Genomic DNA, 18,425 nt, shown 5'->3' on the forward strand with positions numbered 1-18,425 from the left:
AAAGAACATAATCCATCCATGTATTTAAAAATAAATTTGATGAACATCAAAATAACTATACATATATTAAGAATGAGACTTATTTTATAATTAATTCAAAAGCTGTATAAATGTTTGCCATGTAAAAGTTTGTAGATAATTGTTCAAAACTGTAACATGTGTGTTAATAGTTGGGAATTTTTTTTATTAATTGATTTTATTACAAATTTAATTATTAGTCATCAAAATGTTTAAGTAAATAAACATTTATATTAAGTGTTTATTACTTTATTAAGCATATTTTTCTCACTGTGGGAAATACTTTTTAAATTGATAACCCCTGATAGGTCAAGTTCAATTTTGTTAAAATTTTTTAAAAGAAATACATATTTACAAAATTAATTTCAAGTATTTATGCCTAAGTACTACATTAGGCTAAAATTACTATTAAGGGAACGCATCTCAAAATATATTTTAACCTAATATTTTAATTGGATTTAAACGAGTAAATTTAAATATTTTTAAGTTAATTTGTTTGAAAATGCGGGATTTACAACAGATGACATATCTTTTGAACGCAGTTTTTGTTTTTAATAACTTATATGTCATTTTGAAGGGTACATGTCTGTCATTTATTCTCAATTATTTATTGAATATTATAATGTAAACAACAAAGTTTTTTTTGCTTCGAAAATGTCGAATTTTGTACCAACAAAGCGTCATATGCTGGAAGTTTTGCTTTACTTCATTAATTTGAAAAACAAAAGTGCTGCTAAAGCACACTGATAGCTCACCAAAGCTTATGATGAATGTGTGCCATCGGTTTCAATGTGCGAGAGGTCGTTTGTGCTGTTGAGTAGTGATAATTTCGACACGGAAGACAAAGGTCGTCCAGGCCAGCCAACAAAGTTTGAAGCCCAAGAATTGGAGGCATTACTCCATGAAGATTGTTTTCAAACTCAACAAGAGCAGCAATTTCAAAACGTTAGCGAGCAGCAGGATTCATGCAAAAGCGGGGAAATTGGATCCATTACGATAACATGAAGTCTAAGAGATCGTATGTGAAGCCCGGCCAACCAGCCGAATCGACACTAAAGCCAAATATCCATAGCGCTAAGGTAATTATCTGTATATGTATCGTCTCATCATTAATTATCCAATGTCGAATGCTAAATTTGTGAAAATATACCCATATTTTATGAAATATGGAAATATTTTCTATTAATTTTAAAATTTTAGCATATTTTTCTTTATTTATTGAGTTATCCGGTATTTACTGTGATAGATCTTGAAAATACCTTTAATTTGATACCTCATATAACGAGGTTCAACTTCCATTACTTGAAATGTAAGCTTTTAGCGAAAAAGACGCCAGAAAACGCTCAACATTTGTTGACATCACTGTGGTTTGTTTACATTTCTCTACGCACGCAAAGGATGCTTTCGATAAGCTACGTTATACGCAAACAGCAATAAACCGTTAAAATGCAACGTAACAAAACAATGATGCATATTCGCTGCATAAACTTAGGCGTTTAGAAAGATAGAAGGGAGAAATGTTTAATTTAGCATATATTACTGGTTTTCTTATTAAATTTGGGATAAAATATGAAATATAACAATTAATCTAGCAATAATTAACTGGGTTTTAGTAAAAATAAAGCTTTAATAAAAGCTTTTTTCCATAAAAAATTAAACAAACTTAAAAGGCGACTTTTAATTGCTCTCAACATTGCATCTTATAATACCTGTCATTCATTTTGAAGGATATAAGTTTGTATTACAAAATCAAAACATGTTTAATCTTGTCAATTATGCTTAAATCTTACACTTTTAAGCCTTAAATGTATACAACCAGTTTGTTAATTTAATTATCTAAAAAACTAAACCATAATATTATTTAAATTTTATTTAATTAATAATATGAATAAGAGTACATATCACAATCCCAGCAGTCTGTATGTCTTTATGCCATATATAGTATGTTATAGAATAGATTATTTTATAATATATTGTAATATTGAAGCATTTATTTCAAAAAAAAAATCATATAATTTCCTTCACAATGCATTTTTTTGTTATATTGTGTATTCAGTCTGTCTTTATCAGTTTATTTTTCTTTTTGTTTTATATTTTAATCATTTATTTTTTTTTACAAAAAAAAATATATTTTTTTTTGCCTTATTCATAATTATTACTACGTACTTAGTTTGTTGTTGCTGTTGTTGGTTTTTGTTATATTGAGGGTATTGTTATAAATTAAACAATTTAATTAATTATTAACTTCCTTAATGTGGCAAAAAAAAAGCAAAAAACTGAAAATGAAAATGTAATAAAACAAAGCCGTTCCAAAGAAAAATACAATTATCAATTAATTGATAATATGTATGTTGTGTGTACTTCTATCATAGTCATAATTCAATAAAAATCCCTGATTCTTGAAAAAACAGTAAATAGACTGGCTAGAGATATTTGATAACCTTTGTGTTGGTACTTGATGGCACATTAACTTAAAAACACATAAAATATTAAAACATTTTAATCTTAAAAAATTTATTTTTATTTAATATATAACTTTGATAAGTTAATTAATTTTTTATCATTTTATTTTTAAATTTAACACCTGGTTTATCCAAATACTAATCTAAATATAGTAAAATATCCCCGCATTACTAGTTTAATCTTATTTGCATCTTGCAACATTTGTCAACACCCAGCAGGGTGCCTATAGTTTTTAAGTAGACTTTTACCTTAATAGAAAACCTCCTTGAAAATGAAATTTATTTTTCATTCCTTATGCTTTTTTTCAGGTAAATTTTGACACACAGCAGGATGTTCACTTTCTTCTTTGGTCTTAAAAGGTGAGTGTAAGTACATACCACCTTTATTTATTTTAATTTTCCCTACATATTGCTACCCTTATGACAACATACTACCCCTATAGCAAAAGTCCTATGTCAACCTAAATACTGTTCGTAAATTTTGTATCTATTTACGTTGCAGTTGTTGCCATTAAATGACACATTAAGTTCTGTTTTTGAGCATAAATAAATATGTATGCATGTTATCTTTTCAATGCAGGGCATTTAAAGGAGTTAAATCATTTTAGATTTCAATAATTTGTACCTGTTTCTCTCAGTTACTTAGATTAAAATTAATCTCTGGAGCTATCAGCTAATTAGATAATGTAAGACTTAGTAAAATCTTGCTTCCATTACATGTTTGGTTCACTCATTAAACTTATGGAAATTTAGGTAGAAATCAGTTATATATGAGTAAGGTATTGTTGTTTTTAAAATCCGAGTGATTCGAGTGATTTCAAAAACCAAATCTTCGGCTTAATTAAGGGATTGGGATGGCCCTATGGTAGATAATCGTGTTTTGATTTTGGGAGAACAGTTCATTCATGGAATCTCCTGGGATTGTTATCTATTTATCTATTTCCTATTTCTAATTTTGCTATGTCTACCATAATTTTCTGTATTCTTCATTTCTTCCTGAAGGGTTCTTAATCGGCAAGATTTACATACTTCTTTTTTTTGTTGTAGAAATTCCGATTGCTCACCAAAGCTTAGGGGGAATGTGTTGCATCTGAATCGAGGTGCGAATGATGATTTGTGCGGTTCAGAAGTGGTGATTTTGACACAGAAGACTAAGATCGCCCAGGCCAGCCAAAAATTGTTGAAGACCAAGAATTGGAGGCATTACTCCAAGAAGATTGTTATAAAACTCAACAAGAGCTTGCAAAATCATTGAGAGCTACTCAAGCAGCAATTTTAAAAAGGTTTGCAGGCAGGGAAATTGGAAACCATACGAATTGAAGCCAAAAAACCTTGGAGGACAATTTAGCATGTCCGTAATGATGCTTGAACGCTATGAAAGGAAATTATTTTGCACCGAATCATTACATGAGATGAAAAATGGATTATTAAAATAATCCGAAGTGTAAGAGATCGCATGTGAAGCCCGGCCAACTAGCCGAATCGACATCAAAGCCAAATATCCATGGCGCTAAGGTGATTCTCTGTATTTGGTGGAAGCAAAAGTATGTATCCTATTTATTATGAGCTGCTGAAATCTGTAAAGGCTCGGCCACATGTTGCAATACCTGTTAAATAGTATTTAGAATGAAGTGGTTGGTAAGTTTTGCCTTACCAACCTTATATTCCAGGCCATGTAACGTCAGACTACTATTTGTTTCGATCGGTGCTGAAAACTCTCTCTTGGAAACGCTTCACTTTGGAAGAGAGTATCCGATCATACCCTATAATAAGAGTATATACAAAAAATTAAAATCTAGATCAGATACCCTATTTATCTGATCTAGATTTTACTTTTTTGTATATACTCTTATATACTCTTACGTAATTTTTCTAAAGATTAATCCTGTCTGGAGTGGGAATAAGAACTATAAACGACGCATTTATTTGTAAGAATTGGGTATAAACCTAATAAGCGAAAAAATATTACGTAGAACGAATCTACCGCAAAGTATTCATGCTCTTAGCATTTAAATAAATTTAAACATTTGCTACTTTGAATTTGTCAAGATATATTTTGTAAATCAAGCTATATTTCCTGAACACATACATACATATGTCAAGATAATTGACTAGTCTAATCTGACATAGAACTTATATGTGAATTTTTGCAGTAGTTCTTCAGTTTATCGATTAGGAACAAACACTTATCTTTAATTAACAGAGATATTGGAAATTTATTATCTTTATTTAGTAATAGTTAAATTTTAAATAGTACTAAACTACAATTGAATAGTTTATTTCAAAAACCAGTCAAGCAACAAACAATTCAAAATTGAATTATTGGGCGATTACTGTTTTGTAAAGGTAAATGCGTGTTTAATTTTGCATTAAACGATGCATTTACCTTTATTTGTCCATTTTAATACTTTTGAAGTTCCTAATAAAATTATAATTTTTCGTAAACCAGTCAAGTGCAATACTTATATATAAAAAAGTTTTTATATAAAGAAAAAAATCAATATTGTAAAAGTATTTTGTTAGGGAGCTAGGAAGTTTTCTTTGATTTACACAAAATCAATAATTTGTTGCTTGTCTGGTTTTTGAAATAAACTATTCTATTATACTTAATTAATCGAAAAATGGTTTGTACTAGGGTTGTTAATTATTACAGTTGTATTTTAATCGAATAAAAGTTCATAAGTTTCAATTAATCGACCGAAAAAGACAACATATAAAATATTAAACGAATAATTTAATAAAATATATTAAAAACCAGAAAATGTTTAATAATTTGTTTGTTAATAATGAATAAAAATATTAAATTAATAATCTATAGATGTAAAGATTAATAAATTATACTCTATTGTTGATGAAAGACTACAATTTCCTACCTCTAGTTAGAATAGTTTTAGACAACAACTGATTTTTTATATGACATAGTTTTTAAATCTATGGGATTCTTGTTAATCATTCATAGCCCTATTTGGTGACATTTCAAATTCTAGTACAAAAGGATTGATTGATACCTTTCAAACACTGGCTCTTTCTCACTGATTGTGTTTACTCGTTAACCATTATTATTATTAGGATTTTAGTGACTGCCATTAAATGATAACATGTGAAAATTATATGTAGTTTAATCATGTTTCTTATTTATTTAGTTATTTATTGTATTAACTAGGTATGGATGTAAGTATTTATTTACCTTCTGATACGAAATTTCCCACCGAACACCATTTTTAATTGATGTACGGTATCCACAATAGAGTAATCCAACTTGACACAAGAGTGCACAAACACTCGCACTACTACTTTGCACTTGCTCACACACAAAACAACAACAACAATAAATGCTGTTAATGTTTTGCTGGTATTATGTTGTTTTTGTTTCTGTTTTGTTTTTATTATTTTTCACTTAGTAATAACAATTGTTGTTTTTGCAGTAGTTAAAATTTGAGACCAACAACAAACTTAAAGAGAAAAACAAGTTTGGAACCGACCGTTTAAAGAAATCAACAACAATTTCACTTTAATCGTAAAGAAAACATAACGAACATTGCTCTTTTTGTTGTTGGTGTTGTTTAGGTTTTTGTTTTTATAAAGAAAGATGCTGCTGCTTCTTATTATTTTTTGTATTGTGATTTCGCTGCTTTAAATGCAATTTAAGTTGTCAACTTATTTTTATTATTGTTGTTTATTATTATGACGTTTGGCTTTTCTTTTCGTATTAAAATAAAAATTTCCGCGTTTTTTTTCTCAGTTTAAGCTGTTTTTATTTAGGTTTTTCTTTATTTTTCATCACTTTTTTTAATAAAAAGCAACTAACAAGCCGGGGTTTGACCTAAATATTGTTAAACAATTGTAGATTTGTAACATTTAATGACAAATTATTATCAATTATTTTTTGTCTGGTTTTTTCACAGTTTCTTTACACACTTTGTTAACTTTTTTTAAATATATTTGAATATAATCAATTGACACGCAAAATTGTTTAACACTCGTGTTAGAGGTTTTATTTTAATTTGTGTTTTTGTTGTAGCTGTTGCTATCGTTACCATCAATTTGTGACTGTTTTAAAATTAACACACTTTTTTAACAATGCAATTTTTGTTTAAAAAACCCGAATTTCACAATTGTTTCAACTCAAAATAAAGTTTACATTTTCTAATTTAACAAAGGAAAGTTAGTTGATAAATGTTAACAAAAATTTTCTTTAGCTTTTTAACACTTTTGTTAAACAATATATTATTTATTTAAAAAACTACTTTTTTTACTTTCTGTTTTGTAAATTTTCTTTTTGTTTAATTATAGTAGTAGTAAGTAGGCATAAATATTTTTTTTATTAATTCCACAAAGCCAAAGTATTTAAAATGAATTTTTTTGTTGTGTTTTTGGTTTTCACGGCGCTTCTATTTGCATCAAGCGTCTTAACCGTTCGTTAGTTATTACTCGTATGAAAACCAGTTGTTCGTTAAAGAAATCCATATGCCCCGTTTGGCTATGGGACTTTGGCATATGCTTGTTGTTGTTGTGTTTGCTGGCTGTTAGCAGTAGCAGCAGTAGTTTTTGTGTATATTTATTGTTTACATTAAGTAAATATGACCCTAAAGAAGATACAAAGAGAGCAAAAGAGCGCGAGAGTATCTATACATGTATTCTCTCCTTTCTCTTATATTGAACTAATAGATATTTTTGTTATAAACTAGCAGATACTTTTATAAGTATAAACAAATCCCTGAGATACAAATTTATTTCTAGTTATGGGGTTATTGTCTTGGCTTGTTTCTTTATTAAGGTTGTAATCTTTGCTAAGTGGTTGGCAATGCCAAATAATAGATGTTCAAATTATTTAATATTTTTTTTTAAAATTTAGATAAAAGGTAATTTATCTGAGTATTATTATTGAGACCCTAAAGTTATGCTATTGTATTTTATACTATTTTTTAATATAGCTGTTAATTGTTTTAAAATTGTTATAATCTTTTGTTTGAAATCTGGGATGAAATTAAATTTATGATCGTTATGAAAAATTAATTCAAATTTTCTCAATGGTTTTTTGTAACGATATACAGTGTACTAATCCCAAAGAATTTTTTGGGACTGAAAAAAGTGTCCCTTTATGTGACGCGTCCGCTTAAGAGAGAGTAAACTGTACTTGCAATTAATATAATTTTTGTATGAGAACTGTCAGTATATCGTCACGATAAAAAATAACCAGAGGTTGAGCAAATGGAAATTTTGTAAGCATGAAATTTTTATAAAAAAAACTTTAAAAAACTGTTATACATAACTTTTTTTTATAATAAAAACTTTCATAAATTAAATTTTCTATAGAAAATTGTTATGCAGACAATTTTCTATAGAAAATACTGTCAACATAAAATTTTTTATAAAAAAAACTGTTATACATGAAATTATTTATAGATCATACTGTTATACATAAGCATTATTATAGAAAATTCTGTTATACATAAAATATTATTAACATTAATTTATTTTAAAAAAAAACTGTTATAGATGAAATTTGAAAAAAAAACTGTTATACAAGACAATTTTTTACAGATCATACTGTTATACATGAACATTTTTATAGAAAAATTCTGCTAATCAAATTTTCTATAGGAAATACTGTTATACACAAAATGTTCAAACTTTTCTATGAAAACCACAATACAAAAAACACACACACAATTTTCTATAAAAATATTAAATTTTCTTAAAATCCAACCACAAAAATACAAAACACACACAGAATTTTCAATAAAAAAATTGATTTTTTTAAAATTCTACTACAAGAACATGATTGGAATTATCACACCATTGCATCTTGATAACACTCTATTGGGTTCAGCTTCACTGTAATGAGTGAGTTCATGTGTTTGCATGACTCTCCTGTTTTCATATCTTTTCCAGCCCTGATAACAATACAAAATGGCTGCTCTCTGCTAATCACTCTCATTATTAATGATGTCATACGAAAAGGAATGCCGGATAAGAAGTTTTCTTGCGTTTTTATACCCTTGACCATGAGTTTGTCATTCCTTTTGTCATTCCTTTTGTCATTTGTAATTTCTATATTTTTTATTTGTGACCCCACAAAGTAATATATTCTGGATCGTTATAGATAGTGGAGTCCATATAGCCATGTCCATCTGTCCGTCTGTACGTTGATATTAACTTTCCATAGCCCCCAAATAACTTAAAAAAATGATTCATACATCAATATATCTGATATATACCCGGTTCGGTTGCTTTTAAAATCGAGAAAATCTGCCCACAAATGGCTGAGTGAGATATATGGAAAAAACCAGAACAACCACGACTTTTGACCTATTTTTAATCTATGTATATCTGGATTACTAAGTCATAATATAGACAATATGGAAATCTAATGATAAATATTTCAAAGACATTTGTAACGATAGTAAGTCGGAAATATACTGGATCAAAATCGGGAAAAATATTTTTTAACCCGAATTTTTTTTTCAAAATAATATAATTTTTAAAGTTTTTATAAAATTAAAAAAAAAGTTTTTTGGCACAACATTTTTTTCACAAAAAAATTAAAAAAAAAATTTAAATAAAAATAATTTTTTTTAAGTTTGAAATTTTTTTTTAAAAATTAAAGCAAATAAATTTAGAAAAAACTTTTTTGGCATAACATTTTTCCACTAAAAAATTTAAATAAAGATTAAAATATTTTTTTTTTAAATTTTTTATTTTAAAGTATAATTTGGTATAAGATTCGGCACAGATGAATGTAGCTCTCTTAATTGTTTTTATTGTATTTGTTCCACATGAACAATACTGAATATTTCTATAACGTCTCGCCTAGACGCAAGACTATTTTCATCATTCGAAACTTCAATTTCAAACTTTTTCAAATTTTTGTTAAAGAAATCCTAAAAATGAAAGAATTTATTTTTAAGATTTTATTAAGAATAAAATCCAAAAATATAATTTTGCCGTACCTGCCATTTGAGCTTTATGAATTTCGGGAAAACTATTATTATACTATTGCTTTGTTTTCATAAAACAAATGCAAAATATTATTGCTCAATCCATAGAAAATATATAATGAAGAGTTTACTGAAATCTGCTAACGTTAACCGTTTAGAAACAGGGGTCAAAGGGCAAATGTTTTAATATTTGGAATTTTTCAAAAAAAGTTTACGTATTATTTAGTATTTATTAGCAGATTTTGATCATCATGAGCTCTAAGGATTAAATTTTAGTTCAAATTGATCCTTGAGGTCAAAATAAGCTCATATTGCAAATGTTTAAAAAGTGAACATTAGATTATTTTAGCAGATATTTTTAAAAATATAATTAGATCTTATGGGATCCAAATTGACCACCATTTCTTTCGAATCATTTTCGTCCCAAAGGCATATAACGTTAATTTCCTCTTAATTATACCCTTCCGTTTTTAATTTCTACATTTTTCATTTCCGACCCTATAAAGTATATATATTCTGGATCCTTATAGATAACGGAGTCGATTAAGCCATGTCTGTCTATCTGTCTGTCTGTTGAAATCAATTTTCTCAAGACCCCAGATATCTTCGGGATCCAAATCTTCAATAATTCTGTCAGACATGCTTTCGAGAATTTTGCTATTTAAAATCAGCAAAATCGGTCCACAAATGGCTGAGATATGAGGAAATTACCAACACAACCTCGATTTTTGACCTATATCTGGATTACTAAGACATTAATATAGACAATATGGATATCTAATGATAGATATTTCAAAGAAATTTGCAACGACGTATATAAGACCATAGTAAGTTCGACCTACAATGGGTCAAAATCGGAAAAAAAAATTTTAACCCGAATTTTTTTTTTCACAAAAAAATTTAAAAAACAAAAAAAAAATTTTTTTAAAATTTAAAAAAAAAAAATTTAAATTTTAAAATAACAATCGAAAAATTTTTTTTCTAAAAAATGAAAAAAACAACTGGAAAAAAAATTAAATTTTGTTTACCTAAAAATATTTAAAATTTTGAAGTATAATTTGGTGAAGGGTATATAAGATTCGGCACTCTTACTTGTTTACCTTCAATATTAGTTCAAAACCTAGACAGGTATAGGTTAAATTTATATATTTTGGCTACAAATCAGATGGAGTAAACGTTATTTTAGTTAGACAAAAATTCATATCAGAGCTTATTTCCAGCATTTTTCTTTACATGTGGTCGGTGTCAGAATTGTCACTTTAGTGACTCTAAGTAACCTATAGTAGCCTATAGTAATAACTTTAAACGTTTAGTTTAAAGTTATTTTACCCACCAAAAGTTCTCTATTGAAGAGTCGGGGAAAGGTTTGTTTCAAGCAATCGATTATTGGACTGTTATGTAGTAACCAGTTAGGTAGCTAGTAAGATAACTGACTCTATGTAACCGGTAAGTGAATCCAATGCGCTGACTACTTGGAACCAGCTATCAGACAGTCTCATTGTAATATAAAAAATATCAATTGATCCCCTGCTGATGACATGTCGCGTAGCTAGTGAATGATCACTAGTTCGGGACAGTATCTCTAGAACTGCTGGGTATCATATCAATTAATTGAACTAGTAGTAGAGTTAATAGCAATTATAGGCCGTTTCTAAAGTATCTACATATTAACTAACTAAACTAATCATTAATTTCCCAACGGGTCACATGTTGCACCTAAGCATTGGGAAAAATTCTTGCGATCATTAAAACAGTTGTACGGATTTATTTAAATATGTAGTTATACTCTCCTCATATTAAACAAAATATTTCACACCTTTTTTTTCCATACACAATACGTTTTTGGTGTTAAATGGTCGATAACAAGACCAGCATTTGCAACAAAGTTTAATGAATAGAAAAATAAAACATTATTTATCTTTATTTTTTATATTTCAGTTATCTGTTTAAATGTGTGTTTGTTTGAAATGCAATAGAATTAAACTTTAGTTTAGACAAATGTAACCGAACGAACGCATGGTGTTAAGTGGCATTATTGTGTAGACAAGTAAAAAAGGTTTAAATGATACAAATGAATAATAGACTGAATTTGTGGCCACAACTAAATAACACTTTTTTTGTTTGTTATTAACTGCTTCTAACTAACACTTAGATTTGTGGCATATAGATAAATGAATGAATGAATGACCTCTGACTTAAACTTAAAATAATGTTTCTAGAGTTTTTTGAAATTGAGTTGATTGCAAAATAAGAACTTTAAATTGTTTAAAAATTGTAGTTAGTTGTAGTAATTTTGTGTTTTTTTAACATTCTGAAACATTCTGTAACAATTTGTTTGTAATAATGATCTTTAAGTGACATTGAGGATTTTGTATTTCAGCTAAAACTTTTTGCTTTTAGAGTTTTTATACCCTCCACCAAAATAGACGGGGGTATAATGATTTTGTCATTCCGTTTGTAACACATCAAAGTATTTGTTGCAGACTCACATTAGTATATCTATTCTGAGTTCTCGTAAGATTCTAAGATGATCTAGCTATATCCTTCCGTCTGTCTGTCTGTCTGTATGTTGAAAATACGATAGTGCCCATTATTTCACCTAGACTCCATACAAATGTCCCCCCGGAATACTGTTTGAGCAGTTGTCCTGATGTAATCCTGATACAATTTTGCCCAAATTAGTTCTAAGAACTCTGAAATTAAACTGTAAATTATGGCGAAAATCGGGCAACATTTGTACCTAGTCCCCACACAAGGTCCCCCTTCACAAAATTACTTGAACATTCATAATTGTCTTATAATAATTAATATCGTGATATAATTGGACATATACATGAACCTAACTCTTTCTACCAACTGAGGATCGGTCTTTAATTGACCCTAGCCTCCATATAACCCCTATATCAGAAAAATATTTTCTTGTCACATATTTATTGGGGGTATACGAGATTCGGCACACTCTGACTTGTTGTAACTGTTGTTGTACTTATGTATATCTTAATAAAGACCATCTAATATTACCGCCGATAATTTGTATAATTTGTGTAACTGACAGTTTTAAACATTATGTTGACGTTTGTATTATTTCCACAACTATTTTTATAGAGCTTATTTTTCAAAATTGTGCATTCTTTTGTTATTGTTATACTGTTGCCCCTTTTGTTAAAATATCGAGTTTAAATTTTTGATCTTTTTTTTCTAAACAAAAAACAAAAATAAAGTAATTTACGAGACATGCCAAATGTAGGAATGGAATGAATTACATCAGCAGGCAAATGAAATGAAACGAAATACTCTCCTCGTACTTTAATACAAAAAATATAAAAAAACAATAGACTGACTGACTGTTTTAGACTGTGTAAGATGAAAACAATGGTCAATTGAAATTAAAGTTTTTAAGTTTATTTAACTGTTGCTTGCTGCTTTGTATATCGTAATGATTTATTTTGTTAACCGCCAAAAAGAGGTTAAACACTTTGTGGGTGTGTTTTTGTCATTTCAATTTAAAATTAAGACGAAAAAAAAGGACAATTTTCAATTTAGGCTTGGTTTTTACAATATAAAAGATTTTCTTTTCAATTTTCATTCGCTTAGGTTTTGAGTTTGCTAGTATGGGGCCAACTGAAAAAAATCTCAACTTAACCTAATTAGGAATTAAAACGTCGTTTGATAATATATATTATTTTTTTAAATTTCAATGGTTGTAAAATGAAAAATGTTTCTATGAACATAAATATTAATATTAGACAAATGCAGTGGAGAAGAAAAAGTTAGTTGAAAACAATGTTTTGAAAGAATTTATTCTTAATTCAGAACAGAATCAAATTCAAACTATTCAACAGGAATTAATTAGTTCACTTAATTCATTAATAATCCAAAAGTATCGAATTCATTACTTTAAGAGTTCATTCTTTTTTGAATTGATTCCTAATTGAATGTAAAGGAAAATTAAAAAAAAATTATTCACCCTTATCGTGGTTGGCGTAAACGTCTTACGCCTACGACTGTTTCGTACTAGATTAAAGATGAAATGCAAATTGTTTCTTTAATCTAGTACGAAACTGTCGTAGGCGTATGACGTTTACGCCAACCACGATAAGGGTGATTGTTTTTGGAACTTTCATTTAACATTTTCAATTTTCCTAAGTTCCATAAAAGCTCTGTAAAGAATTTGTGTCTTTCTCCTCTGCGGCCAAAAAGTACATAATTTTTAAAACTCAACTTTCAAATTTTCACATCATTTTCAAAACTCCAATTTTAAACTTCTTCTAAACAAATTCTAAGTATTTAAGAATTTCTCTTTAAGATTTTATTCAAAAATAAAACCCAAAAAGAATTAGTTCATTATCTCTCATAAGTTGGCCGTACCTACGATTTGAACTTAAAGCATTTCGGGAAAAAGCTCAATTTTTTGTTGAATTCCTACTTACAACAGATGGATAGATTCATTCAAAGCACCACTATCCACCTTTTAAAGAATTATAATTAAGTTGTAGGAAATTTTCTCATTGAAAGAGAATAATTCTAATTCAAGAATAATCCAAATTCACAAGGAATTACACGATAAACAATTGCCAAGGATTGCGTTCTCTAAAATGTGAAAATTCAACAAAGATTTAACTGCAGAATAGCCTCTAAACTAGGGCGGGTAGATTTTTTTATACGGAAAATTCTAAGAAATTTTCCCAAAGAAACCATATCAAATCAAAATCTTGCGCATTTCGTCTTTTATCCAATGATATTTCAATACATATTTTTTTTAATAGTTTTTTTATTGGATAAAAGACGAAATGCTCAAGATAAGATTTGATTTAAGACCTATGGTTTCTTGAGGAAACTTTCTTAGAATTTTCCGTAGATTGCGTTTCTATTATACGATTTTTTACTTTTTGATCGTCGCTATTCCCACAACATTACTTTTCCTTTGCCCCAGTAATTAAAAAAAGGATATTTCCTAAAAGCAGCTTGATTAAGATAAGGAGAGATACTTTTGGAAAGGAGAATTCAATGGAAATCATTCAGAACTAAATGGAAGTAGTGAAATGTAGGTTCAGAAAAGATCATCCAATATTGAATAGTAGATTATACAAACGATAAGTTTCCAAATTCTCAAACTGTTCTGCGTAATTTAAAAACGCTTAGGATTTGGATTCGTCAACGATCCACTATCAACTGAAGGATACACTCATTCAAAGCACCATCATCCAACTTTTGAGGAATATAAAAAGTTTTAGGAAGTTTTCTCATTGGAAAAGATTCTTCATATAAGAATAATCCAAATTCACAAATTGTAAACCCAACGTTCGCTCAATTACATCACGTTACCACAAGCATTTTCATTATAAGCAATTGTACAAAGTATATAAATAATGGCCAAGGATCGCATTCTCTAAAATGTGAAAAATTGATTTGAGACCAACAACGTCGCTGTTCTCACAACATTAATTTTTCCTTGCCCGTGGGATCAAAAATCCAAGAACAATGTCTTGGGATCAAGAAAATGAAATTTCCAAAAAGCAGCTTAAGTAAGATAACAAGAAACACATTTGGAAAGGAGAGTTCAATGGAAATCATTCAGAATTAAATGGAAGTAGTGAAATTTAGTTTCAGAAAACATTATCCAATAGTCAATAATACACAAAGAAAACATATTCGTGATAGCAACCGAATTTGTGTCAATCGAATGATTCTACCTTGGCAACCGAATTTTACAGTTGTGACTACAAAATTTTAGAAGGGGTAACAAAAGTTTGGTTGCTTCAACTGAAAATCTTCTTTATCAACTGACTTTCTCTTGATAGAACCGAAAAATTCTATGTCTGCAACCGAATCATTCGATTGGTAACAAATTCGGTTGCTATCACGAATCTGTTTTCTCTGTGTAGGTTCTGCAAACAATAAGGATCCAAAAAATATTGAACTGAAGCTCCAAATATCTAACTGCAAGCTAACCCTTAAACAGTTACCGTTCACGAAACAGTCATTTCATTTCATCACTTTATCACTTGGAAAATGTCCAAATTAGATAAGAAATTCTTTAAAATCGCTCCATCTATCCATAACATTACAATCTAATATCTAGCTGCAAGGTAACCTTTAACCTCTAAACTTTTTATCTAATATCCATAGCCGTTTTCGTAACTCCTTGTCAGAAAGACCCAACATCTTTAACTATAAAATCAAAATCATTTCGTTCTTTAAAAACTCTTTGTTTCACTATCCATGATATTAGGAAAACTTTTGATTTGGATCCACCAAAGATTCTACTGCAAAATTACCTCTTATAAATTAGATGGACCCAATAACAACAGAAGGGTAGACCTATTCAAAGCAGCACTATCCAACTTTTGAGGAATGATAAGGAATTGTTCAAATTGCATGAGCAATTGCCAGGGATTAAGTTCTTTAAAATATGAAAAATCTTGATTTCAGACCAACTAAGATATAAACTTTTTAGTAAGCATTCATCGTGTTCCCACAACATTCCTTTCTCTTGCTCGATGGATCCAAAATACATATAAAACTAAAATATCAACTCTAAATAACAAGTGATCCATCTTATATACATGATACATCTTGATCTGGACACGTCGGAGATCTAGCTGCAACTTGACTTCTTTACTAGATCTGAAATCATTCAATGTTTTTGAGCTTGATATTACAAAATCTCCACTGCTCTCGTTTGTTGGGCAAATGTAATTCGAAAATGAAGATTCAACATTAAATTTAAAGGCCAATGTCTTGGGATCAAGAAATGGAAATTTTCTAAAAGAAGCTTAATTAAGATATGGAGAGACAACTCAAAGCATCAATTCAGCCTGATAGAAATTTCACAAATAGTGTTAAGGAAATCAGAAGCATTTCGGAACCAAAGTAGAATGGGTTAACATTTTTCAATTTGACTCAAATTTTCAGAGTTGCAAATATAAATATAACAAGTACCATTAATACTTATTAAGCTCACTATAAAACCTTTAAACACTCTTAACTAAAATATTATGAAATATAATTGTGCTATATTTTTACTCACTACTTAAAAGTTGTCGATAATTTATGGCCATTTTGTTAAGCTATTATTTTGTGAAGTTTGACTTTGTTATAGAAACCTCTTAGGATAAACCAAAATAAAAATTATTGTATGTTTAAAAAAGCATTCGAGTGTAAACAATTAGAAGTGGCAACACTTTGACCCACGTGCATGAGCACAGCGATCAGGTATAAATGGATGTGAGTTGCCAACAAACACACTTACACACTAAGGTAGAAGCAATCCCGGGATAGATAGACAGAAAGAAAGACGGACATACAGACAGATACAGCGTCAAATAAACGATGAAATATCGACAAAAAATATATAGACTTAAACGGCACACGCCTGATGTGTTGCAAGTTACTACTGCTGTTTGGTTTGAAGCCTGTTGCCTGCTGTTGCCGCTTAAGCTTATGTACAATTTAGCTTTGACTTGGCCTGCCTAAACACGCTCAACAAACAATCTTGGCCAATATATCTTGTCTCTAAAAGCTCTATACAGCTCTAAATATTTCACCCAATTCACCCATTTGATACATTGAATTGAAACCAACAACCAAAAAAAAATAAAAGTAATCGCCTGAGTTTGTCTGCCAATATTTTTGGTGGTTTCGTATATTGAAACTGTCGTCTATTGGCAGGCAGGCTGGTTGGCTGGCTAGCAGGCAGATTTACCATTTGGTGGCACAAATTCGTTTATAAAAGTGGAGTCTTTAATGCGACAAGTCTTGTGTTTAATTTAATTTTCTGACAATTTTTCTTTATTTTCCCAATACAATGTAAAAAAAAATAGGAAGAAAACCATAAAACAAAATTATAGTGTTTTTTCGGTTAAAGCTTATTTGAGATTTGAAAATAAAGTTGGTGACGCTATTTTGCCGTTTTCTGTCTTTAAGGCTGTTGATTTAAGAAGCAATTTTTAATGCTGGCAGTTTGAGTATGAGTAGAAGTTGCATCATAAATCGTGCCACAAAGGTCGTTTGCGGGTGTCACTTTTGCAATTTTCTTATATTACATGCAAACAAAACCGAAAAAATCATGTTTGCTAAGTTTTAGAAAAACAGTCACTTCTCTTTTTTGTTTTGTTTGTTTGTGATACGCTCTGAAATCAAAGGCAAAAAATGTTGCAGAAAACGTGTCTGGCTGACAGACAGACAGACTGAGTGTGTTTCGTTTTACTTTTGTTAAGTGTTTATGGCCATTACTAATTTTGAAAGTTTCCAAATATGCATTTGACAAAATTAAAACGAAATAACTACTGCTGGCAAAAAAAAATTGAAATTCCGTTCATTAAGTCTGCCTAGTAAATGAGGTCAAATGTTTGTGAATGTGTGTGGTGGCTTCTAGGAGTTTTAGATTTTGGAAAGGAGAGTTCAATGGAAATCATTGAGAGTTAAGTTTAGTATCAGAAAAGAACTTCCAATATTCAATAGTAGCTTCTCCGTGTCGTAAGGTTACAAATTCACAATTTGCAAATATTAATTTAAGTCAAGATATCTTATGACAAGCAACCTTTAAGATAATTTATAGTACAAATTCCCCAATCCATTGCCAAGAATCCAAATTAGATAAGCAGCTCTTTAAAATCGCTATAACTATCCATAACATTACAAAAAATATCGAACCATCAAATATCTAACAGCAAGTTAACCCTTAAACTGTCACCGTTCTCGAAACAGTCATTTCATTCCGTCACTTTATTACTTGGCAAGGATCTTAATTAGAAATTCTTTAGAATTCCTCTATCTATCCTTAAGATAACAACCTAATATCTAGCTGCAAGTTAACCTTTAAACTTTTTATCAAGTATCCATCGCCGTTTTCGTTCTTTAAAAACGCTTTGTCTCTCTATCCGTATTGGGAAACACTTTGATTTGGATCCACCAAAGATTCTTCTGCAAAATTACCTCTTATAAATTAGAGGGATCCACTAACAACAGAAGGATAGAGATATTCAAAGCAGCAATATCCAAC

General features: G+C 29.3%; 1 protein-coding gene across 2 annotated transcripts in view; it reads right to left on the bottom strand.

Moving 5' to 3' along the window:
- The window catches only part of Shrm (Shroom), a 135,706-nt gene that overhangs the window by 46,240 nt on the left and 71,041 nt on the right, over nt 1-18,425 (bottom strand). The window contains exon 1 of one of the 2 annotated variants that reach the window (XM_065513371.1): nt 5,668-5,820. The exons of the other annotated variant lie outside the window; for it this stretch is intronic. Within the exon in view, the coding sequence (XP_065369443.1) occupies nt 5,668-5,699 (32 nt within the window). The 5' untranslated portion in view covers nt 5,700-5,820. Of the gene's footprint in view, nt 1-5,667; nt 5,821-18,425 lie in introns of those variants that run through there. 2 annotated transcript variants of the gene reach the window in all.

Source organism: Calliphora vicina, chromosome 5 (genome assembly GCF_958450345.1).
Source record: "Calliphora vicina chromosome 5, idCalVici1.1, whole genome shotgun sequence".
NCBI lineage: Eukaryota > Metazoa > Arthropoda > Insecta > Diptera > Calliphoridae > Calliphora > Calliphora vicina.